The sequence below is a fragment of the Nannospalax galili genome, unplaced genomic scaffold (assembly GCF_000622305.1).
Source record: "Nannospalax galili isolate Female #2095 unplaced genomic scaffold, S.galili_v1.0 scaffold944, whole genome shotgun sequence".
In the NCBI taxonomy this organism is placed as follows: Eukaryota; Metazoa; Chordata; class Mammalia; order Rodentia; family Spalacidae; genus Nannospalax; species Nannospalax galili.
In genome coordinates this window covers 998009-1024215 of record NW_008352899.1, presented here as the reverse complement: position 1 = coordinate 1024215, position 26207 = coordinate 998009, and the positions used below count along the sequence as shown (strand labels likewise).

The 26207-nt window shown below is 43.2% G+C and overlaps 1 protein-coding gene across 1 annotated transcript in view; it reads left to right on the top strand.

Annotated features, from left to right (window-relative positions):
- Positions 1–26198, top strand: part of Gnl2 (G protein nucleolar 2) — a 26939-nt gene extending 741 nt beyond the window's left edge. The window contains exons 2-16 of the mRNA XM_008850206.2: positions 3073–3157; positions 4122–4216; positions 6195–6334; positions 10009–10193; positions 13674–13740; positions 14575–14733; positions 15226–15339; positions 16631–16759; positions 18046–18150; positions 18878–19036; positions 19228–19341; positions 23024–23481; positions 23825–23913; positions 24886–24971; positions 25974–26198. Coding sequence (XP_008848428.1) covers positions 3073–3157; positions 4122–4216; positions 6195–6334; positions 10009–10193; positions 13674–13740; positions 14575–14733; positions 15226–15339; positions 16631–16759; positions 18046–18150; positions 18878–19036; positions 19228–19341; positions 23024–23481; positions 23825–23913; positions 24886–24971; positions 25974–26126 — 2138 coding nt within the window. The 3' untranslated portion in view covers positions 26127–26198. The remainder of the gene's footprint in view (positions 1–3072; positions 3158–4121; positions 4217–6194; positions 6335–10008; positions 10194–13673; positions 13741–14574; positions 14734–15225; positions 15340–16630; positions 16760–18045; positions 18151–18877; positions 19037–19227; positions 19342–23023; positions 23482–23824; positions 23914–24885; positions 24972–25973) is intronic.
- Positions 26199–26207: the final 9 nt, after the last annotated feature.

Sequence of the window (26207 nt, the reverse complement as noted above, 5' to 3'; positions counted from 1 at the left end):
ATTTAAGTAATACGGTTTCTTCATATAAGATCTTTTGCCTTTTGGAATACGGTTTAGGGTTTTCAACAAATTGATGGGTGTCAAATGGTTCCCCTGGATGGATAATAAATTAATCTGGTTGTATAGACTGTAATCTCAGGATATTGGGCCTGAAAAGGCTCTCACATTTTATTTCTGAAGGATCCAAAGCCTAATAGGGGAAATGACTTGTCTTACCCGGTGAGTAGCAGAGAAGCTTGGTTAGTATGCCTTGTTGGACATCATTTTTCTTTCTGAGATGGAATGCACAGATTGCTACCTATTTCGGTTTCTTAAATGTGAAAGTTAAGAAACTGGCACATTAAGAGCACATACATATTAAAACTGCGGTCCCCATGGCAACTCATGTATAGTTGACCCTCAATACTTTTTTTTTTTTTTTTTTTTTCGGTTTTTTTGGAAGGGGGGCCCCCCGTAACCCCCAGCTGTCGTGGACCACCTTATTTGAACCAGGTTGACTTGGAAAAAACAGAGACCCCCCTGCCTCTGCCTCCCGAGTGCTGGGATTATAGGCGTGTGCCACCATGCCTGGCATCCCTCAATATCTTTTAATACGCATAATTTTAAGTGTCTAGGTAAAATACACAATACAACCACTCAAGCACACCATTTATGTAGCAATACTGAGTGAGAATATGCGCAAATTCAAAGCAGCTGCATTACTTGGCTGTTTTTCATAACAGTATTTAGTCATATCATTTGTAATAGCATTTACTTGAAAAAGATGTTTTGGGGGCTGGAGAGATGGCTCAGCGCTTAAGAACACTGGTGGTTCTTGCAGAAGACCCGGTTTTGAATCCGAGCACCCACATGGCAGCTAACAACTGTCCATAACTCCAGTTCCAGGGGATCTGACAGCCTCTTCTGTCTTCCCCGGGCATTGCACAATGTGGGTGCACTTACCTACTGCAGGCAGTACAGGCATACACATAAAATAAAAATAAGTAAAAATTAAAAAAGAAAAAGATGTTTAAGATTATTTGGCAGTGTAGGGTTTTTTTAAAGTTTGTTTATTAGAAGTTTTTAAAACATATTTAACTTGAGCATGATGGCACACATCTTTAATCCCAGCACTCAGGAGGCAATGGCAGGTGGAGCTCTGTGAGTTCAAGGTTAATTTGGTCTAAATAGGGAATTCCTGGCCATCCAGTGCTACATAGTGAGACACAGCCTCAGAAAACCAAAATCGCTGGATGTGGTGGTGCATACCTTTAATCCCAGTACTAGGGAGGCAGAGGCAGGCAGATCTCTGTGAGATTGAGGCCAGCTTGGTCAGTGTAGTGAGTTTCAGGCCAGCTGGGGCTACAGTGAGACCCTGTCTCAACAACAACAAATCTATATTTAAGCTACTAGAGTTAATAAAAAGGTGTTTAGGAAAACAAGAAGACTCACACAGGTGGATGTGGGCTTCTCAAGAGAGTTGCAGTAATTTAGCTTTGTTTTGGGTTGTCTTTTAAAATTTAGGAGAGCTAGTTATGAGTTCACAAAGAATCTTTCTAGGTATGTTGCCTCAAAATAGACATCAATCTATAAACTACAAATATGTAATTTAAACCTATGGTTACATTTTAAAAAATCTCTTTAAAAAACTCTTTAAAGTTCCTTCTTTAAAGTTAAGACTATACATGGTTATTCCCCCCACTTTGAGACAGTTTTTGATGTACTACAGGCTGACCTCAGATTTCCTATATAGCCAAGGATATCCTTGAACTTCCAGTCCTCCTGCTTCCCTAGTGCTGAGATTATAGGTGTGTGCTGCCATGGTTGGTTTATTCAGTGCTAAAGATCAAACCTAGGGCTTTGTGCGTGTTAGCCAAGCACATCATAACTAAGCTCCATCTCCAATCCTAACAAAGGTTTTTGAATGGCCATTATGGACATGATAACATTCAGTCCAAATTGTTGAAGAGGGGTGCTGACCTTCTGTGACTCAGCAATTTAGAGTCTGATTCAAGATTAAAACTTAAATGGCAATACACAAAAGTTACAGGGACTCCAGCATAATCAGTTCCTCCTGTGACACAGCTTCCAACGTTCCCAGCACCCTACCTCTCCCGCCTTTTTCACCTAAGTTTACCAAAATTTTGAGTTTGTGTAGAGCTGAGTAAGAGCAGCTTTGACACTTGATGCTACAAAGTTCCTTGGACCATACTTTTCTACATTGTGGGTCAAGAAGAGGCAAAGCTGGAAGAATTAAGACTCCCAGTTGCAGCCTGACACGGCCGTGCACGCCCTTGATCCTAGCACAGAGACAGAGGCAGGTAGATCTCTGAGTTTGAGACCAGTCTGGTCTACATAGTGATTTCCAGGCCAACCAGGGCTGCATAGTGAGACCCTGTCTCCAAAAAATGATTCCCAAGTGCAGAGTCTTGAGTTGTGTGAAGAATCCAGATGAATGCAAACACATGCTGCAAAGTTAGTTGCCTTCTTTGTTGGGCTCTGCTCAGCACAATTCAGGAAGTCCTTACTAAGAGATGATCTGGAGAGTCCAGCTCCGTCATGATGTGTTGAAGGTCTGTTCTACAGAAGTAACTTACTTTCTCTTTGTCCAGTTCTACCAAAATTGCAAGTCTTTTTTTGTTTTTTTGTTTCAAAATTGCAAGTCTTTTTTTGTTTTTTGTTTCAAAATTGCAAGTCTTTTTTTGTCTTTTGTTTTGAGTTTAGATCAGTGTCTTTGTGGTTTATAGCACAGATTGTATCCAATGCTTGTGTTCAAATTCTGGCTCTGCCAATTAGTAGCTTTGTGATTTAGGCACAGTGTGACTACTTGATGTGCCTCAGTTTCTTAGCCTACAGCATGGCATAATATACCTCATTAACATTCTCTTGTCATACATAGTCCTACTGAAGTTCAAAGATGGGGTCTAGCTTTATCATACCACATCTTCGTCATCTGGAGCAGCATCTGGAGAAAGGAGTTCTGTGGTGAGGTAGCTGCTTGCTTAGGCAAGCTGTTTAGAGCACTTTAAGCAATGACTATACTTAAAATTGCTGGCTATCAAATGGTCTACTGTCTACTTCTATCCTTCCTAGATCGAGTACAGGGAGCAGGAGGCCAAAACATGAGGGACCGGGGCACAATCCGGCGCCTGAATATGTACAGGCAAAAGGAACGCAGGTGAGCATTGAGCACAGTTGCCTGACTCCTTTCCATACCCTTGATTTAATAACTGAGACCTGATAAGCCTTTGCTCCCACCTCTGCTTTCTCCAAATAGGAGTAGAATATTTTCAAAAAACACTATATGAGTTTTGTTGTGATAATAGAGTAATTTATAGTTCAAGGCATGGGTAGTAGATGATGAAATGGTGATTGTTCCCAATACTTTCCAACAAGTAGAGCTCTTGCTCCTCACAGTGCTGGTTTCCAGCAGTGTCATGTTAAATCTCAGCATTAAAGATCCATCAGCTAGAAATACAAAGCGTATAAGACTAGTTAGGAAAACTGCCAGGAAACTTGATTTTTAGAGCCACACTTCAGGATCACAGCATTGTGGCACTTGGAAGCTCATTACAGCCCTGGGTTCTGCTGAGGTGGCCTCTGCCCGGGGCGTTGCTGAGAGTGGCATTTTGTTGGATGATCTTAATTTGTTTGGTAATTCATTTCTTCATTTCTTCTAAAACTTGTGTCTAAAACACAAACGTCAGTAAATCTAATCTGCCTTAGTCACCTACTTTGCAGTTTGTTTTAGAATTTTGAGTTCCAGGATAAATCCCCCTCCACTTAAAATTCATTTAAACCAGCCTTTAAATAATTACCAAAAAACACAAGTATGTGATTTTTTATATATATATATATATATAAAGCAAATAAACAGTAAATGGATTTTTAAACATCAGCATTGTTACTCATCTTGCAGAAATCATTACGTGGTCTGTTGCAAGAGGTTAAATGGCTTTGGGCAATCTGTTTCAAATGTAGAAGTACTTTTTGTTTACTGAAATCTGTATTTCATGATCATTTTAACACCCCCCCATCCAAAAAAAAAAAGTCCTTTGAATGGAAAGGGTGTTTTCTGAGCCAGACTGTGTTCTGTTGTTTCCTTCTGTCATCAACCCAAATCTGTTATTTCCTTGGTTTAGGAACAGTCGTGGTAAAGTCATTAAGCCCCTGCAGTATCAGTCAACGGTGGCTTCTGGCACAGTGGCACGAGTAGAGCCAAATATTAAATGGTTTGGTGAGTATGGTCCTGTATCTCTGCTCTACAAAATGTTGTATGGAAGACTCGAGTGTTGGAATGTCTAAAAGAAGTTTTGGTGCAGGAGGCTGCTAAGGACTATATAGAAAAGGAATAAGGAGCACCCGTGTGGGGAAGGCGTCAAGAAAAGTGGTGGGCTTTTCCACATAGAAAGTGAGCCCTTGTTGCCTTGTTGAGGCAGATTGAAGACCTTCCATGAACAGCATTCATAGACCTTGAACTGGGCAGCTCCTTGTTTCCAGTTGCCTGGAGAGGCTGCTGTATAAGAAGTGGCCTTGCAGGTGAGCTTGTGCCTTTAGCTTGCAGCAGGATGGGTGTCCTTTGTTGTTGTAGGTGTGAAAAGAGAATCTCCAGTCACAGGAAATTGGGACATCTTCTTTGGGAGCTCTCCCTTTCCTTTTGTGCTGGCTTTTCACCTTTTCCTTAGCCATCAGTAATCTGTACGGTAGTCATGTTGCCTGATATCTGACTCTGTGCAGGTGGCATCTGACTGTGACTGTATTTAATACCTTTTGATGGGGTGCCCCCTAAGAACTGAAACACAGAGTTAAAGAAGAGAGTTGGGTGGAGCTCAATGGGAGAGTGCTTGCCTAGCATGTACAATGTTCCCAGCATTGCAAAAATAAATGTGTGTGTGTGTGTGTGTGTGTGTGTGTGTGTGTGTGTGTGTGTGTATGTCCGTGTGTCAGGAAAGACTGTAGAGGGAGATTTACCATGGTAGCTGGATATTGGGACCCAGGTCCAGAGTACCTGAATTTGGAATCGAGTTCTGTCATTTGTATGTGACTATAGGCAAGTTATTAAGTGTCTGTGCCTTAATTTCCTAATCTCTAAAATGGGAATAAGAATAGTGTTGTTACAAGATGGGTGTGGGGACACACCTATAATCGTAGCACTTGGGAGGTAGAGGCAGGAGGATCAGAAGTTCAAGGGTAACCTGGACTACATGAGACCCTGACAAAAATAAAAAAGGGAATTGCATGTGAGATGACTCCGTAATAAAGGTATGTACCACCTAGCCTGACAACCTGAGTTCATTTCCTGGGATCTGCATGGTGGAAGGAGAGAACCAACTCCTGCAAGTTGTCCTCTGGCCTCCACATATGTGATGGTACCTCCCCTTCCACCACCAATAAAGAAATGTAAGAATTTTTTTTTTTCTTGTCTTTTTGAGACAGGGTCTCCCTGTACCTCCAGCTGACCTGGAACTCACTGAGTAGACCAGGCTGGCCTTGAACTCACAGAGATCTGCCTTCTTCTGCCTCCTGAGTGCTGGGATTAAAGGCATGTGCTACCATGCCCAGCTCATAAGAATTTTTTTAAGTCTGTGTATGGTGCTTAGCATGGTGCCCGACAAATAGTGAGTGCGTGGATACTCAGGTCCTGGCACTGAAGTGCTTATACCTCCTGTGGTGACTGGAATGCCTTCTTCAGGATCTCAGGTTGAGGCATGCTCTGGGTGCTGTTTCAGGGCTGCATTTTGATCCTTCTCATGGATTAATGGTTAGTTTAGTGGTTCCTTTAAACTTTCATAACTTCTTCAGATTGTAACTCCGACTTACTTGCCTTTCTGAGTTTCCGAGTTCCCTCTGTCTTTGTGAACTGATTGCTGTGATTGGCTCCAGGTTTCTCTGCCAGCACTAGCAGGAAGTAGGACATTTGTCAAATCTCAGTTCCATTCAGCGCTGTTTATTTTGGGTTTCATCTAGTCAGAAAATTGGGCTTGGAAAGCTATTGAAATCCATTGTGTGTCTGCTTGGTGAAGGAAGTCCTAGTGTGAGTGCAGCAGAGGCACGTGTTTGGGTTTCCCCCTTTCCTAAGATTGCGAATGGCTATGAGAATGGCTGAAGCTTGGCTGGTTGAAAGTGATGTAGCACCTTGGCCTTCCCCCATGTCAGTGGGAAGGTGGGTGCAGTACTCCTTATTAAATGGCAGCATTCTTCATTTTGTGAAACAGGAAACACACGTGTGATTAAGCAGTCATCATTACAAAAATTTCAAGAGGAAATGGATAAAGTTATGAAGGATCCATACAAAGTTGTTATGAAGCAGAACAAGCTACCAATGTCCCTTCTGCATGATCGAATCCAGCCTCATGTAAGAAATCCCTGGTGGTGGGATTTCATGGGCAGACTCTGCACATACTCTCTCATTTGTCTTTAGCTTTTTAAATTATTATTTTTTATTTTATGTGTATGAATGTATTGCCTGCATGTGTGTAAGTACACCCATGTCATTCAGTGCCCCAGGAAGTCAGAAAAGGGTGTTGGATCCCCTGGAACTGGAGTAATGGATAGTTGTTAGCAGCCATGTGGGTGCTGGGAACTGAATCCAGGTCTTCTGCAAGAGCTCTTAACTGCTGAGCCATCTCTCTAGCCCCTTGTCTTTAGCTTTTATAAGTAGCAGTGAACTTTCTGAGAGTTGGGCTCTCTCTTTTTTGTTGGGGGGGGGTGCTACCTTTAGTGTGAATTGGTTTGGCCAAGGAGGTGTAGCACCATAGTGGGTCCAAATAGGTTTTGCAATAAGACCTGAATTTTCATCTTTGTTCATACCCTCCTCTGGCCTTAGTTAGGTTTCTCTAGGAGCCTTAACTTCCTGTGTAAAGATAACTTCTCTTTTCATGATTGGTTACGGCAAAATGCTTAGTTTAATAAGCACACAGCACCCTGCTCAGTAAGGCTAAATAGATACCTGATCGTGATGTCTTGTGTGGATATGCATGCATGTGGAAATCAGAGGACAGTCTCAGTGTCATCCTTCAGGCATTGTCCACTTTTATTTTTTGAGACAGGGTGGCTCACTGGCCTGGAACTTGCCAAGTAGGCCAGGCTGGCTGTCTAGCAAGCCCTAGGGATCTGAAGTGGTAGTTCATCACACTCTAGGAGACATAGCATGAGGGTTGAGATGGAAGGAGTCCTTCAGTGTTATATAGGTCTCAGTTTGTGAAATCCTTAAGGTTCTTTTCAGCTCAAGGAAAGGGTGCTGTTGAGATTGGTTGTTGGTTGCTGGAGTTTTGAAATACAGTGAAGTCTGAATCTGGCTGGAGTGGAATGAGTTTCACATGGAACAAAGAAGTGGCCTAATGTTTGCCTGCACGTATTTAACTTGCATTAAATAATAATTCCCAGAAACACAGCCAGTATGTAGGATTCAGTTCCAGTCTAAGAAGGGGAGGAAAACATTGACATGCATACAGGGATTAAACAGTTCAAAGAAAAGTGTTTACTTAAGAACAAAATAAAAGGCAACGCTGACTATTGCCTCAGGTTTTGTCAGTTACGTTCTGTTTTATGATGGACTGGAAGAATGGCACCTATTAGTGAAAAGAATGGCACCTATTAGTGGAATGACTGTTTTCTTTGGGGGGGGCACGACACATGAACAGAATTCATGAACCACAAAAAAGTTGCTCATTTCCCTTGTTCTCTTTGTCTCTTCTCCCTAAAGCCATCACCTAAGCAATTATTGAATCCCATTTCTGGGAAGAGCAGAGAGGTTCTATTATGGAGTTAGTGCTTTGTTGCTTGTTCCAGTTGATCATTGCTCCTACAGTTGCTGCTCAGACATCTGCTGCGTAGAATGCAAGACCTGCAGTTGCAGGAGTCAGCATGTGTTTTGATGAAGGAATGTACTTAGATTAGTTGGTGGTTTTCTGCTCTGGCCTTGAAAACCTTTATCCATTTTATCTGATACCTGTGACATATATGAACTCTAGTTCTGAGGTGGTTAGATCAGATACACTTTAACTTCTGCACATTCAGCTCTGTGTGTATTAGAGGTATTTTTGTAACAATACAGTAAAAATAATATAACTTATTTTACATATATACTCATTTTTTTCTTTTTTGGCCTTTTTGAAACAGGGTCTCCCTGTAGCCCCAGCTGGCCTGAACTTACTGTGTAGACCAGGCTAGCCTCAAACTCACAGAGATCCGCCTGCCTCTGCCTCCCAAGTGCTGGGATTAAAGGCATGCACCACCATACCTGACTTACATATGTACTTTAATAAGCATAGTGTAGTAGTATAGTAAGCAAGCTCAGTGGCATTAAAACATGTTTCATAGGTCACAAGTTTTTCAAGGTTAATTTTGCTCATACTAGATTTTTTAGTTAGGCACACACTCATGTGTGTGTGTGTGTGTGAGAGAGAGACAGACAGACAGACAGACAGAGAGAGCGCATGAGCGCTGTGCATGTGCATATGAAGGCCAGAGGACAACATCCAGAAGTTGGTTTTCACCTTCCACCTTGTTGAGGCAGTGTCTCTTGTTCCTGCTCTGCTGTCTATTCCAAGCTAGCTGACCTGCGACCTTTTGAGGAAATTCTGTTTCTGCTTTCCATCTCCCTGGGAATCCAGGTGTGCACCCCTGCATCTGGCTTTTTATGTGGGTTCCAGGGATTATACTCGGGTCTCCAGGTTTGCACAGCTAGTGCCTTTCCCCACTGGGTTATCTTCCCAACCTGGTCATAATTGATTTCTGCTCAGTACTTTAGAGCCTAATGGCCACAGAAAATGTAGTTCTTTTCTTTGGGGATAGCAAAAAGAGCAGTGAGTCTGAGCAAATGATAGGCACTTAAAAGACCTGTGGAAGCTGGAAGAGTATCTATGGGTGCCCGGAAACCAGGAAGGGGGATCAGTGAACGTTCGGGAAGTATGGGGTTGCTCCTTTACCCTGAGTTCCCTAACTAATGCTCACCGAGGGCTTTGTACTGAGGAGGAAAAGGTGTATTTTTTATTTTTATTTTTTATATTTTTATTTTATGCATATGAGTGTATTGTCTGCATGTATATAAGTGCACCCGTGTCATGCAGTGCCGAGGAGGTCAGAAGAGAGCTTTGGATTCCCCTGGAACTGGAGTTAAGGATGGTTCGTAGCCACCATGTGGGTGCTGGGAATCGAACCCGGGTCCTCTGCAAGAGCAGTCAGTGCTCTTAACTGCCGAGCCATCTCTCCAGCCCCCAAAAGATGTGTTTTTTAAAAGGAGCCTGTGCTGACGCTTACCATTCTATCACATGATAGATCCTAACTCAAACTTTGACTTTTATCCTGCTTCAAGAATTCCTATGCCTGTAGCTCCTTCACAGGCACATCAAGTTCTAGTTAGTATCGGCTTCCCTCTATCACATCTAACCTATTATTTTGGACTTTTGCTAGATGTTTTCATCTGAAAAGTTTCCATGTGCATTTAATAAAAATGTTACCTAAATTAGGGAGAATGTTATCTGAAACTAAAATGCATCTTACAAAACAAGCAATTCCTTTTAGCCATGAAAGAAATTAACTTCCAAGAAAAAGTTGGCATTTATAGTTGGTTTAAAAAAAAAAAAAAATTTTGACTGTGATTGTCCTTGACAAAAATCTGTGAATTTGGCAAGTTTTATGCACTTGTTTAAGAGCTCCAAAGAAGGGTCAGAAAAGATAAGTTGATTTTCATCATTGTAGCCCTGATTACAATTGACTGAAGCCTGGTGAGTGAGGTAAAGCAGGGTTTTTGGCGGGTCTCACACAGCTATCCGTATTTGCTGTACTTGTATTACTTTTGGGTTCTGCAGGGAAGCTCACAGCATTTCAGAATAGAAGCGCTCATGCTGTTTAAATAAGATTTTCAAATTTGCAGCCAGACTGAGTTCATGTCCTTGTAGGTTTAGGTGCATACTGAGCTTTGGAAGAAATAAAAGCAGAAGCCTTCCCTGGCCAGGTTTTTAGCTTTTTGCTTTCTCTTGGTCTTCTCCTTTCCTGAGTCCTTACCTGTAATTCTCCTGTCTTTAGAACTCAAAGGTCCACATTCTTGATACTGAAAGTTTTGAAAGTACATTTGGCCCTAAGTCACAGAGAAAGCGGCCAAATTTGTTTGCAAGTGATATGCAGTCCCTTCTAGAAAACGCCGAAATGTCCACTGAGAGCTACGACCAGGACAAGGATCGCAATTTGGTGACTGAGGACACTGGTGTGAGGTATGCTTTTGAGGTTCACACGGGTCTCAGCTTTTGCTCCTGTGCCACCGAATGTTTCTGTTCTGCTGTGTGGGGCATGTGATTATGCTCACAGGTAGAGAGTATGCCAGTTCCCTCAGATCAGAAGCAGTGATGCAGTGGAGGCCAGACCAAAAATGTTAACATGACTTGATCATCTCGTACCTCTCTTCATCCCCAAGAATAAAGAAATATTTTTTTTCCTGGTAATAGTGGTATATTCTATCATCTACAAATTACAAAATGTAGTTAAGTTGGAAAATGCAACAACAACAAAAAGATAACTCCTAATCCTATTATGTAAGTTACGTATTGTTACTGCCTTGATGAGGATTGGCCTCCTGCGATCTCTAGACCCCTAGGGTTTATGTGGCTCATCTTTGAGGTTTCTATGACCTTCTAAAGATTATTTGAAAAATTGATGAGCCTACATAAAGGTTGTGGGTTAATTTGTTTATGTATTTTAAGGATTTATCACACTTTAATTAATTACTTTGTGTGTGAGTGCCATGGTACACATGTGGAGATCAGAGGAGTTGATTTTCTTCTTCCACTATGTGAATTCCAGGAATGTAGCCCTGGTTGTCAGGTTTGGCAGCAAGCACTTCTACCTGCTGACTCATCGCACCAGCCCTACATTTATTTTTAAGTTAGCATATGGTATAATGGGTTTCATGATGGCATTTTCATACATATGTGTCATTATACTTTATGTAGTGAGTTTTGCTTTTCATTTTTACTATTTTGGGAAGGAAGAGGAAAACCAGGAGAGGAAGGATCTTTATTCACATGGGGACACATCAGTTGAGGAGTACAGATCTCTGATATGTGTTCTGCTAGGTCTTTCTTTAAGACAGTCTCCCTGTAGCCCTGGCTGGCCTGGAACTCACTATGTAGACCAGTCTGGCCTTGATCTCACAGAAATCCACCTGCTTCTGCCTCCCAAGCATTGAATTTAAGGCCAGGCGTGGTGGCGCACGCCTTTAATCCCAGCACTCAGGAGGCAGAGGCAGGCAGATCTCTGTGAGTTCAAGGCCAGCCTGGTCTCCATGGTGAATCCAGGACAGCTGGGGCTACAGGGAGACCCTGTCCCAAAAAGACAAAAAAAAAAAAAGTCATGACTTAAATGACTTAAGGTCATTTAACCCTAACAACCCTAACCCTAACTCTAACCCTAACGTTAACCCCAACCCCTAACCCCTAAACCTAACCCTAACCCTACTACCCTAACCATAACTGCCTTTTTATGTTTATTTCATATTTACAAATTAATTCCTTTTCACTGCCTTCAGTTGCCTTTGTAAAAAGATTTTGTTTTTAATTATGTATATATGTCTGTATGGCTGAGCCATTTCTCCAACCCCTAAGAATTTTGTTGTGGCACAGTCTTGCTGTTGGATATTTATATCATTTTTAGGGTTTCTCTGTGGTTATCAATGAAACTAAATCTTCCTTATTTTTAAGGATTCCCCCAAGAGGCAAATCATGATGTCAAAGAGTATGCCGACTTTTGATAGGCAACTGTCGCCTCACCTTGCATGAAGGCTTAGCTTCTCTTGGACAGTGCTGGAGTGCTCCTGTTCTCCCTCACATCTGTTAACTGATGCGCAAGTTTGGCTGTCATGTGGACTAGGGACTACAGTGGTGTTACCTCATTGCTGTTTCCAGCCCAGCTCAAGCTTTGGGCCTCATATAGACAGCAACAGACCATTAGAGACTAGGCAGAAAGAAGCAGCGGGTTCATTTATTCTTGGAATTATTTGAACATTTGTATATATGTTTATGTGTTCATATGGGAGGGTACACGTGCATATACGTACTAATGCATGTGGGGGCCAGATACCGTCTTCATTCGCTCTCTATCTATTTTTTTTGAGACTGTCTCACTGTACCCGGAGCTTGCTAATTGCCTAGACTAACTGGTTTATAAGCCCCAGGGATCCACCTGCCTCTGCCTCTGAGAGCCAGGATTAATGTGTACTTCCATGCTTAGCAATGTCTTTCCTTTTTTTTTTTTTTTTGGTCTTTTTGAGACAGGGTCTCCCTGTAGCCCCAGCAGCTGACCTGGATTCACTATGGAGACCAGGCTGGCCTTGAACTCACAGAGATCTGCCTGCCTCTGCCTCCTGAGTGCTGGGATTTAAAGGTATATGCCACCACGCCCAGCCATGTCTTTCCTTTTTTAAAACCAGATATTACTCTGTTGTATATGCACACCACATCAGGTTGGATGTAGTCACTTTTCAAATTTAGTTTGATACTCTTCCCTTCTGTTGTGGCCACATTGTCAGTCTAGGGTAAGATTGGGTTTGTTTTCTTAGCCAATTAAAGATTTTAAAAGGCGGGCTGTAGAGATGGCTCAGTGGTTAAGAGCAGTGACAGCAGAGGACTCGGGTTTGATTCCCAGCACCCACATGGCAGGTACAAACCGTCCTTAACTCCAGTTCCAGGGGAATCTGAAGTCCCCTTCTGACCTCCACGGCATTGCACGACACGGGTGCACTCACATATATGCAGGCAATATACTTGTACACATAAAATAAAAATAATAAATAAAATATTTTTAAAAAAGAATTTAAAAGGCAGGAAAAAAAAATCTCAGACCACCAGAGAGTGACATGGAAATAAACTTTTATCAAAAGGTGAAGATTCACAGACTTCTACACGTTCACACAGAGAGCAGCTCTCCACAAGTGGGGTGGGGACTCAGCAAATAAACCAAACTGGAGTGCTGGGATTTTAAGGGTTTTAGTGGCCTCTCCCTTAATTTTGGATTAGTCAACTTAAAGAAGAGAAGGCTGGGGCTAGAGAGATGGCTCAGTAGTTAAGAGCACTGGCTACTCTTGCAGAGGACCCAGGTTCAATTCCCAGCACCCACATGGCAGATAACTACCATCCATAACTCCAGTTCCAGGGGAATCCAACATCCTCTTCTGTCCTCTAGCAGGCACTGTACAACATGGGTGCACTTACATGTAGGCAATACAGTCATACGCATAAAAAATAATGAATGAATGAATGAATGAATAAAATAAATAAATAGAGATGGCTGATAGGTTACAGCTCTAAGCTGAGATGTCTATAGTTATGTGACTCTAAGCAGGTCAGTTGAAGGGGCCCTGTTGAAGTTAAAAAATAAGGCCTGCCAGACCAAGAAGCAGCAGGAAATGTGCCATCTTTGTTACCTCTCAGTGACCCTGTTTATATTAGAGATTTAGTTCCTAACACTTTGATATGTTGTTGACTTTTCTCTGAAGCACTTTTTTTGTTTGTTTGTTTGTTGATTATTGAGATGGACTCTCAACTATGTAGCCTTAGCTGGCCTGGAACTTAACTGTGTAGACCAGACTGTCTTAACTCATAGAAATCCGCCTGCCTTGTGTCACCCCACACAGCTTCCTAAAACATCCTTTTAATGTTAATAATGCTTTACCTACTCATTTTGGATCTTTTCTTACCTAGAAATGAAGCCCAAGAAGAGATATATAAAAAGGGACAGTCCAAAAGAATATGGGGAGAGCTCTACAAGGTAAGACTTCATTCTCATTGAGCAGTTCCTTTAACATTCATGAATTTATGGGCAAAGTGACTGATTGATTGCAGCTCTTAGATAAAATACAGACTCCACTGCTTGTTTTTTCCTCTTTTCTCCAGGAACAAACCAGGCCTGGCACAGCCATGCACATGTTACCACTGTTCTTGGCAACTAAGAACACTCATCATATACTGCCTGTCAATCTTTCTGTCAATTACCTATTAAAATGATTGCCCTATATGGGTAGAGCTGCATGAGAAGTTACATGGGAAGGGTTACTCCCTTAACCAGCTTGCCCAATTCCATATATTACCAAGTCCTAACACTACTTTTTTTTTTGGAGACAGGGTTTCTCTGTAGCCCAAGCTGGCCTGGAACTCACAGAGATCCACCTGCCTCTGCCTCCCGAGTGCTTGGACTAAAGGTGCATGCCACCATGCCCAGCCTCTGGGGAAGAATACTATTAGGAAGAAAGACCTACAAGCATAATCACGTAGTTGAATAGACTCATAAGAACCTAATATCATAAAAATAGACTAAGAAGTATATAATTTTTTGTAAAATACACAAAACCTATAAAACCTAGTAGTTGTTAAATCAGATTTTATCTAAGCTAATTTTCCTATTTGAAATTTGACAAGTTTCATGTATTGGGATGAAAACTTTTTAAATTCTGATCAGTGAACACAGACTGAATGCTGCCTACTCTCCTCACCAAACAGTTCTCAGTTGCCTCTAAGTACCATTTGGCTTCCTTAGGTTCTTTAAGTGCCCTCCTTCATCTGGTATGTACTGTAGCCAACCATTTCTGCCTCTTTGAATTTGTAGGTAATAGACTCTTCAGATGTTGTGGTTCAAGTTCTTGATGCCAGAGATCCAATGGGTACCCGTTCCCCTCACATTGAGGCTTACTTGAAAAAGGAAAAGTCCTGGAAGCACCTCATTTTTGTGCTCAACAAATGTGACCTTGTTCCAACTTGGGCAACTGTAAGTTCGTCTCCTAATCTAAAACAGATGAATTTTTTGTTTGTGTGGGCTCTGGGACTCGGGGCTTTTAAGTGTCATGCTCTTGAGATTGCAATCCTTACTGAAAAGAGAGCTAAATGTGTGCACTGATGAAAGACAGAGGCCCCTTCGATCCTCTGGCCAGGTGTTGTGGGGCCGAGCCTCCACAGGCCAAGGATTTCGTGGTCCTTTTGTGGAGGCAGCTGCCCTGTCATTGGCTTGCTCCTCACTGTGCTCCAGTAATTGCATTTAGTAGCCATGAAGACATTTCAGGGATATTGTTTTGCAGTTACTAGACAAAAGACAAAGCACTAACTGTCATACTTGAAAGAACATTTCAAAGAATTATAGCTAACATATTTCCTTAGGCAGCAGTGTATTTAAAACTGTCTAGTAATTCCAACTTGGATTCTTCCGCATATTATAAATAAACAATGCTATAATTTACCAGCATGTTTTCTTCTCTCCCTTTAGAAGCGATGGGTTGCTGTCCTCTCCCAGGACTATCCAACACTTGCTTTCCATGCAAGTCTCACTAACCCCTTTGGCAAAGGAGCGTTTATTCAACTTCTCCGGCAGTTTGGGAAGGTATGGAGGAAGCCTTTGCTACTTCTGTTTGCTTTGTATAGCTGCAAGTTTATATGAGGGTCTTTTTGTCACTGAGTCAGAAGGTTGCCAGCTTCAGGCCAGCATTGGTTGGCCTGGAGCTCACTATGTTGACTAGGTTGATCTCGAACTCACAGAGATCTACCTGCTTCAGCTCTGCCTGAGTGCTGGGATTAAAAGCATGCACCACCACATCTGGCCTATTTATTTCTTGATCCACATCCCTTCCCAGTGGTTTTACATACTCATTAAATATTTCCTACTCTGAAAATTTAGGATTAGGTTGTTTATTTGGGGGTTCGTTTTGTTTGTTGGTTAGTTGGTTGATACCAGCTATTAAACCCAGAGCCTTGTGCATGCTAAGCACATATTATTCCTGAGGTATTATAACCTCAGACAGAATTAGCCTTCCCTTTTTTCCTTTTTCCTTTCTGTTTTTTTGTTGTTGTTTATTATTGCTGTTTTATGGTGGAGGGTTATTTTGTATTGTTATTTTGAAGCTGGGTCCCTCTCTAGTCCAGGCTGGCCTCATTTTCAGTGTGTAGATGAGGCTGGCCTTGAATTTGCAGTGATGTTTCTGCCTCAGCCTCCCAATGCTGGGATTATAGGTCTAAGGTGCCATGTCTAGTATTCTTCCCATTTCTTGATCTTCATACTCTTAATTTTAAAACTAGGGTGATCATGTTGGGTGTGGTGGCACACGCCTTTAGTCCCAGCAGAGACAGACTTCTCTATGTGAGTTCAAAGCCAGCCTGGTCTACATAGCGAGTTCCAGGCCAACTGGGGCTATTAGGGAGACCCTGTCTTAAAAAAAAAAAAAGACAAGGGGCTGGAGAGATGGCTCAGCAGTTAGGAACACTGACTGATCTTGCAGAGGACCCGGGTTCTATTCCCACATGGTGGCTAGGAATCAACCTTAACTCCAGCCCTAGGAGACCCAGCACCCTCTTCTGGCCTCCGTGGCATTGCACAACACAGGTGCACTCACATACATGCAGGCAATACACTTGTACACATAAAATAAAAATAATATAAAAAGAAACTAGGGTGATTGTACATGGGTTAACTGAGGATGTGACTCACTTTTGATGTATAAATATGCACATAGTATCGTGCTTGCCAAGACTGTATGACTGATTTGTATGTAGGCTTCCCATCAAGTGTTAACAGTTTTGTGCTGTATTCTTTTCTGTTAGTAACTCACATAGGCTATTCATGGCTGCGCATATATAATATATATGATGTGTACCTTTTTTTTTTAAATTTTGCACAGTTGCATACAGACAAGAAACAAATCAGTGTTGGGTTTATTGGCTATCCAAATGTTGGCAAGAGCTCTGTGATAAACACGTTGCGTTCCAAGAAAGTTTGCAATGTGGCTCCCATTGCAGGAGAGACAAAGGTAAGACCAGATTACCCCCCCCCCTTTTTTTTTTGAGCAGGTCTTCCTGTAGCCCTAACTGGCAGGGAATGCCCTATGTAGACCAATCTACATGGGCCTCAGTCCGCCTACCTCTGCCTCCCAAGCGCTGGGATTAAAGGCATGCACCACCATGCCTGGCTAGATGCTATTTCTGTGGAGAATGACTGTTTAAGACATGGAGTTCTAGGGTCTGGAGAGATGGCACAGCAGTTAAGAGCACTGACTGCTCTTGCAGAGGACCGCGTTTAATTCCCAGCACCCACATGGCAGCTAACAGCCGTCTGTAACTCCCAATTCCAGAGAATCCCTCTCTTAGCCTCCATTGGCATTGTACGACTCAGGTACACTTACATACATGCATGCAATACACTCATACACATAAAATAATAAAATATTTTTTTTAAAAGGCGTGTCTTCTCCCTCTCTCTAGCAGTATTGGGGATCAAACCCAGGACCTCATATATGTTAGGCAAGTGGTCTGCAGTGAACCTCACACCCAGCCCCTATCTACTTCTCAAGACAGAGTTTCATATGCTACTCTGTGGCTGTGGTGTGATTTGGTTGATGCCATTCATATTTAAGTCTGTTGTAAATTGTCACTCCAACCTTGTGGTTTGATAAACCAACTCCAAAATACTTGATATCTGGGTTAAGAAGGGAAAGTCAAGGATTGGAGAGTTGGTTCAGTAGCTAAGAGCATTGGCTGCTCCTACAGAGGACCCTAATTCCCAGCACTATAGTGGCAGCTAACAACATCCTCTTCTGGCCTCCATGAGCATTGCACACACATGGCACATTTACATACATGCAGGCAAAGCACTCATACACATAATAATAAAAAAAGTTAAAGATGAAGTAAAAGTCTTTAGGTAGATTCATGTATTTGGGGATCAGTGACTATATCACAGAGGGCTTGGGGAACAGCATGTTCTGCTTAGAGGCAAATAAGCTAACAGCTCTGTGTTTCCAAGAGGACTTTCTAAACCCACAGAGGTTCCCTCGTGGTGTTTCACAATACTGAATGGAAACGCTGCCTCTGCGTTTTTCTTGGACTCTTAATGATGGAAACTTTAGTTTGTGTTTGGTGGAAGTGTGTCATGCTTGGCATATGTAGAGGAGAAAGCTGGGACCTAATTGTTCAGCAGGTAGCTTTTCTTCGGTCCCTCCATTCCCTCCTTTCTAGGTTCCTACTGCAACATCCTGGGTTGGTGAAGTTAGACTCCTGGTATTTGACTCAGGCACAACTGAAAATTTTCTGTCTACAGGTCTGGCAATATATTACCTTGATGCGTCGGATATTCCTGATTGACTGCCCAGGAGTGGTTTACCCCTCTGAGGACTCAGAGACAGACATTGTTCTAAAAGGAGTGGTGGGTATTTGGTCTAACAATTCTGTTTTCCTTTTGGGGAGCTCTGGAAACTTGTCACTTCTTGTTCTGAAGGCAGTCTGGGGTCAGCCTTTCCAACCAGACACTAGGTAATGCGGAACAGGATGGCCTCCTTTCTACTCAACCTGCCTCAGGAGCTCAAGGGACTGTTGGGCATATCTGGTCATTGTCATCCCACAACTTTGTGTAGTTTCCACACTATTCCAAAGGGAAGTGGGGCTTGTTTATGTTTAGTGATAATTCATCTTCGTGGGTTTACGGGTTGAGTCAACTTGGAACCCAGTCATTTCCTCGCTTGTTTCTGAATATGACTGAAAACTTTAAATGGTTCCCCTTAATCTTAACCATGCTTCTGGCCATCTACCCTGTGCACATTCCTCCCCTCATTCTAAAACTCTTCTGTTCTTTTTTGTGTTCTGGGATTGGCAGACTTTTTAACCATTTCTGTAAGTGGGTAACAAAGCATTCCAAGTTCAAACTGCTTGTAGAAGCCACACAGTTTGTGGTAAAGTAAGATTAAAGCTGAGTTCTGAGCTCCATGGCTGGGGTCAGCTCTTAGTGGTATGTCTTGCAGCTGCCCACATTTGGCCACCTCAGAGACAAACTCACCAGGCTTGCCTTGTGATACTGAAATTCTTCGAAACAAGGGTATGAAGTTCCCTGCCTCCCCAGGAAAACTGGTAAGCAAGGCATTTCTCTTACTATCTAGGTTCAAGTTGAAAAAATTAAGACTCCGGAAGACCATATTGGTGCTGTCCTTGAAAGAGCAAAGCCAGAATATATCAGTAAGACATACAAGATTGACTCCTGGGAGAATGCTGAGGACTTTCTCGAGAAACTAGCTTTCCGCACTGGGAAGTTACTAAAGGTGAGCCAGTATCTTCAGTGATTGGGCCTGGGAGCCTGTGCCGGCCTTCTGTGTGTGGTGTGGACTTGCCACTGTGTGAGTAGTGGGCTATTTGTCAGCTAGGAGGTGATAAACAACTGGGACAACCGAAACGGCCCTCAAAGCTGGATGCTTTTGTTCTTTAAATTTGAGAATCTATCCTGTCATTTCAGGGTGGAGAGCCCGACTTGCAGACTGTGGGTAAGATGGTTCTCAATGACTGGCAGAGGGGCCGGATCCCTTTCTTTGTCAAGCCGCCCAATGCAGAGCCACCTACAGCCCCACAGGTAAGAATAGGGTGAACCTGGCTCCTGGAAGATGGGTTCAACCAACCCTGATATAACTTGTTTGCCTCCCTCCGTGGAGCAGCTTCTTCATTTTTGGTAGGTAGTTGAGCTGTGTGTCTCATTCCAGAGAGCCACCGCGTGGAATTGTGGAGAAGCAATTGAGACAGATCAGCAAGAAAGCAACTGGGGAATGAGCTTAGAGACCAGCCTTTGAGGCTGGGAGAAAAGGGCTCATTGTCTTACACGTGTGGAGCACAGGTGTTGCCAAAATTTATTTGTTGAAACATTTATTAGCACTAACGATGGGCCAGCTACAGGGAACAGGGAGTGAACAGCCCCTTGCCCTCGAGAACCCTCCAAGCAAGTGGGGAGGCTGAGCAGTCAAGTTGGTGCTTTGAGAAAGAAAGAAGCCTTGGCCTTGGGGCTCTGAGCGGGGATATTGGACAGGAAGCTTCCCTCCTGTCACATATCTCTAACCCTCACAGCACACTGCCCATAGCACTTGGCTTTCCTGTCTCTAGGACCTTTTTCAGAACTTAGAAGATTCTCCTGAAGAGGTAACTTCAGATTTTGCTTCTCTGCTGGTGTGATACAAATCTGTGTAGGTCTGGTTTCTTCTTAGGACCTCTCAGCTGTCATGAAAGGCCTCCATTTGGACATTTTTATCCAGCATTAAAAAGTTAGCATGCACTGAGTATGGATGGCCTCACCTTTAATCCCAGCACTCAGGAGACAGAAGCAGGCAGATCTTTGTGAGATCAAGGCTAGACTGGCCTGCATAGGGAGTTCCAGCCCAGGCTACAGGAAGACCCTCTCGCAAGAAGAAAAACAAAAAACTTAGCATGCCTGGGATGGAATTAATATTAACTGGCTTTCCTTCCTCTTTTTTTTTTTGGTCTTTTTGAGACAGAGTCTCCCTGTAGCCCCAGCTGTCCTGGAACTCACTATGTAGGCCAGGCTGGCCTCAACCTCACAGAGATCTATCTGCCTCTGCCTCCCAAGAGCTGGGATTAAAGGCTTGTGCCACCACACCTAGCTTCCTTCCTCTTCTTTCTAAAACCACAACCAACCAAGCACAGCAGTTCCTCTCTCCCTCTTTTTAAGTGAAATCATTCATTCATTCATTCATTCATTCAGCAACCATATATGGAGGGTGTGCTTTGTGCCTGGCACGCTGGGTACCAGAGGTGCTACAGTGAAGAGCAGGCAGGTCCCTGCCCCACTGCATGTAAATTCTACTCGTGCACATATGTACGTGTGTGTGATTGTTATCAAGTATGTGCCATTTTCTACACCACTCCTGGAGTTCTCTGACTCCAGTGGGTTATCCAGTAAGTCAGGAGGATTCTGACTCCTAGAATTAGTGGAAACCCCACAAAGAGCTAAAGTCCACAACTTGCTCCCACTTAGGCTCCATAGTTTTACCCAGCTAACTACAAATTCAAGATCCTGGAAGTTGATTTGTTAAAACAACAGAACTCAGAAAAGTGCTTTATCTATGATTACCAGTTTATTACAAAGGATGGCGGTCAAGAACAGCCAGATGGAAGCTGTGCCTAGGGCAAGGGTTAGGGTTAGGGTTAGGCGAGGGTTAGGCAAGGGTTAGGTTAGGGTTAGGCAAGGAAGGAAAGAGGCTGGAAAATCTGAGCTTTCCTGGGTGTGCCTCCTTCTTAGCACATCAGTGTCTTTACCAACCTGGAAGAATTTTTCTGTAGGTTTTGTTACATAGACATGATTAATTGAATCAGTGGCCATAGGTGATTCAGCTCCAGCTCCTCTTCCTTCCCCAGAAGTTGGAAGTAGGACTGAAAGACTTAGTCTTTCTGATAACCAGACTTTATCTGAACCCCGCTAGGGTTCCCACCATGAGGAACATTAAGTTAAACTAAAGTGTGTTGGAAAAGGGCTCCTTATGAATAACGAAAATCATCTCTGTCCCTCAGAATTTCTAAGAGTTTTAGGAGCTCTGCCAAAAACTGGGGCAAAGACTAAATACCTATGTTTATTACACTATAGGGAGACAGCGTATAGCCAAGTATATAGTATCAGGAAGCAGAGGGTACTGTGTTGGTGTTGTAAGAGGTAAGGTAAGGTGTTAAAGAGACAGAAAAGGACTTGTGCATGTGGAAGGTCAGGGAAGACCTCAGAGGAAGTGATATTTTAGCAGAGACCTTTAGGACATAAGGCAGAGCCATGCCGTAGTCATGGGAGCAGCACCTAGAGCCCCAAGATGGTGTGTGTCTGATGTGTCCAGAGCCTTAGGAGTCACTGGCCAGGGTATAGTGGGCAAGGGAGGGTAGGGAGAGAAGCACTGAGGGTTTTGAGGTGGTTGTGATTGGTTTAATTACTCAAACGCTATTATGATACCAGCTCCCTGATTTGGGGCGGGGGGAGGCAATAATTTCTTGAGTACCTGAAAGCTAGAAATTGTCTCATTAGAAGAAAATTAATTTTCCAAAAATTTTAATTTTATGTGTGTGTGTGCATGTGTGTTCCATAGCACATGTAGAAGTCAAAGCAAAACTTTCAGGAGTTGATTCTCTCCTGCTTTGTGGATCCTGGGGATAAACTCAGACACACTTGATGGCAAGTGTCTTTACCCATTGAGCCATCTTGCCAGCCCAGAGATGTACAGATTTTTATACAATTTCCTGCCTTTTTTTTTTTTGGATTCCTGGCTTATTTGGCGATTTATCCAGCCCCTTCTTGTGATTTTTTTGTTGTTGTTGTTGGGGGGGGAGTCTTTTTGAGACAGGGTCTCCCTGTAGCCCTAGCCGGCCTGGATTCGCTATGGAGACCAGGCTGGCCTCGAACTCACAGAGATCTGCCTGCCTCTGCCTCCCAAGTGCTGGGATTAAAGGCGTGTGCCACCACATACGGCGTGATTTATTTTTTTAAAATTTTATGCGTATGAGTGTTCTGCCTGCGTGTATGTAAGTGCACCCATCTCATGCAATGCCCATGGAGGCCAGAAGGTTTTGGATCCCCTGGAACTGGAGTAAGTAGTGACGGTTAGCCACCGCATGGTGCTGGGAGTCATGCTGCCCAGGTTCTCTGCAAGTGCAGCCAGAGTTCTTAAGCATTGAGCCATGTCTCCAGTCCCCTACCCAGTCACTCTTGATTGTGGAGTCGCTTAAGTTTTGTGTCTAGGCCGAAGAAATAAAATGATCCATATGAGAAATACTATGGAAAACTTGGCACATGCTATCTGCATTGATACCTAAAACAGGCCATCATCTCAGTGTTCCTGAGCTCAGTGTTAAAACAGTTTATTCTGGCTTCTGCCCCCTTCTGACCTCACAGTCTTCTTTGAAGATGACTCTTTAGCCTGGCTTCCATCTTTCTTGGAGTTGTGTTTTTTATGTGCTTACCTAGCTAGATACCCCTATTCCTGATACTCAAGGAGGTTACTAGCTGATGAACTGGTTTCACTAGGTCAGTACTTTTATAGCTGACTCATCCTTTAGAACTGCAGGTCTGTTCATTTGGTCCTTTGTCGCATTAGCTTATATGCAAAATGCATATTGGATTAGGACAGATTAATGATGCAGCTTGAATGTGAGTGTTTTTTGCTTTTTGCCTTAGACCTGAGACATAGCCTGCTCAGTAGGAGTTGAAGCGTGGGTCTCCTTTCCTGACACCATTTTTCTCCCTGCCCTTACCTCTTCTTGGCCCTCAATAGCTTCCACCTTCCTCATCTTTGGAAGTTGCCACAGAAACAACCCAGAACAATGCAGAAGAGAAAACTATGGAAGCTATAGGTGAAAAGTCAGAATGTGTCACTGAGAATGAACCAGATAGAGACAAGCCCCAGGATGCTAACTCGGAAATGCAGCAGATCCTTGCACGGGTTCGCCAGAACTTTGGCAAAATCAATGTCGGGCCTCAGTTTTCTGGGGATGACCTGGTTCCTGTGGAGATGTCAGACCTGGAAGATCTGGAGAGCTTTTCTGCAGATGAGGAGGAGGAACAAGAGGAGGAACAGCCCCGAGAGAAGGCCGAGGAACAGCCTTACCAGGACTCCTGGGAAGAGCCAGTGGGAAGTGACACCAAAGCCGTGATTAGAGCCCTGGATGAAAAGATTGCCAAATACCAGAAGTTTCTAAATAAAGCCAAAGCTAAAAAGTTCTCAGCCATCAGGTAATGTTTTCTTCATCTCACATGTAGTTTGTTTATTCCTTTTCCCAAAGCTTGCGGTGAATATTGGGTTTGGTTTGGGTTTTTTGTTGTTGTTGTTTTTCAGTACTTGGGTTGGAAACTGGGGCCTGTGCATGCTGTAAGTTTTGTCACATTCAGCACCCTAAGTATGAGGAGCTCGGTTATCTAGTATTTTTGCTCAGGGAGCTGTGCAAACTGCAGGGCATTGGCTGCCTTCCTGACAGTCATGGTGTTTTTCTCCTGAGTGTTTCGGCTCTCCGGGATGACCTATTTGGGGCAGTTGAGAAGAAAGCACAAAGGTTGTAACTTTGCTTTTCTTTTTCAGAATATCCAAGGGCCTAAGTGAAAAGGTTTTCGCAAAGTCTGATGAGCAGAGAAAAACATCTGAAAAAGTAGTAAATGACACGGGCGAAGGTCAGCTTTGTTTTTGTTTTGTTTTTAGAGACAGGGTCTCCCTATAACCCCAGCTATGTGGACCAGGCTGACCTTGATCTCCCAGAGATCCACCTGCCTTTACTGGGATTAAAGGTGTGCATGGCCACACCTGGCTGAAGATCAATTACTTTGAATCATTTGTATCTTTAGAATGATTGGAAACCTAATTTTAATTTCCAGGTCAGCTCTTGTTCTGTCCTCCATACATACTTAACATACTGGCAGAATGCCCTAGTTTCCCACACTGTGTACTATGCAAATTGGATTGCCAACTTTAAATTCTACACATTTTATAAAAAAATACTTTATTATTTTTATTTAATGTGTATGAGTCATTGCCTGCATGCATGTGAGTGCACCTGTGTTGTGCATTGCCATGGAGGTCAGAAGAGGGCTTTGGATTCCTGGAACTGGACAAATTGGATTGCCAACTTTAAATTCTACACATTTTATAAAAAAATACTTTATTATTTTTATTTAATGTGTATGAGTCATTGCCTGCATGCATGTGAGTGCACCTGTGTTGTGCATTGCCATGGAGGTCAGAAGAGGGCTTTGGATTCCCCTGGAACTGGAGTTAAGGACGGTTCGTAGCCTCCATGTGGGTGCTGGGAATCAAACCCGGGTCCTCTGCAAGAACAGTCAGTGCTCTTAACTGCTGAGCCATCTCTCCAGCCCCTAAACTCTATGCATTTTTTAAGATTAAATTGACAGCCTGAGAATCTGGGAGTCTGAGGAGGGTCTACAGATAAGTTGGGGCAGGGGTTCTTTCATCCATTTGTTATTAACAGTTATATGTGACACAAATTAGATCCTGGTGTGACCCTGGCCTCCCATGTCATCCTGTCCCTCTCCTCTTTACTAAGCAGGGCTTGTTCCTACTGTATGAGTCCAAACAAATTGTGAAAATTCCTATTTTTCCCCCTTGTGTTTTATTGATTTTGTATCTAGCACCCACCAAAAAGGGAAGGAAGCGGAAAGCACATAGGGAAGAAGAACCCTCAAATAAAACTCAAAGGATGCTGACATGTAAGGAAGTAAGTGTTCTGGCTCTTAATGAGACACGGGTATAGAAAGTAGAAGTCCAGTTTTGTTACATTTACTTTCTGTGTGTATATGCCTGGGTGATGCAGGTGTGGGCATGGCAGTGTACACCTGGAGGTAAGAGGACAACTTACGGGAATCGCTTCTGTCCTTCCCTCATGTGGATCCTGAGGATTAAACTTAGGCATGGTAGCAAGAACCTTTACCCGCTGAGCTGTCTTTTTTTTCCTGGTTTTTTGAGTCAGGGCCTTCCTATAGCTCCAGCTGGTCTGAAACTATGTAGACCAGGCTGGCCTTGATCACAAAGAATCTGCCTGCCTCTGCTCCTGAGTACTGGGTGCTAGGACTAAAGGTATGCTCTATCATGCCCAGCTTTTTTGTTTTTTGAGGCAAAGTCTTCATCTGGGTATCATCAAACTCCATTGATCTCAACTTCCCAAGACCTGGGATTCTAAGTGTAAACTACCACACCCAGCTAGAAGTCTAGTTCTCAAGACCCAACTCTTTCTGAATCAAATAGTCTAGTGCTGAGTCCTAGGAGCCCCACTTCTCAGTGACCTGGTAGAGGTTGTTTAAATTGGGTCAAGAAATGACCCACTGGATAGAGGTTCTAGAATCCACATCTTATGTTTCAGGAATCCTGGGTAATCATCTTCAAACCTATAACCCATTGGCTGGAAGAGCTGGATAACGGTTTTGTTTGGTACCAGGGAGGTGACACATGAGTAGTGAATCTGGCAAGGCCAGCAGATCACTGATCCCTAGGAGGGACAGCTTTGTAGCAGAGCTGTGCTGAGCTGGAGCCAGCCTTCTGGGGAGAGGAATGAGGGCTGGGCCCAATCAGAATCTGTAACCCGCCATCACTTCTGAAGTGGACAGTCCCCCCAGCTCTGCTTTCATTGCTGTGGTGGCTGCATGGGCATGGAGAGAAGTGGGAATTGGGCTCCTGTTTTGTGACTTTCATGTTTGACTGGTTTTCTTGTCATTTTTTACAGCGGAGGAGAGCAGCACGACAACAACAATCCAGAAAAGTTGGTGTGCGCTATTATGAAACACATAATGTGAAAAATAGAAACAGAAACAAAAAGAAAACCAGTGATTCAGAGGGACAGAAACACAAGCAGAAGAAATTCAGACAGAAGCAGTGACATCTAAAAAGTTGTTTATTAAATTGTACAAAAATATGACATTAAAAATTGTGCCCATTTTCTTCATGGCCAGTTGGCATC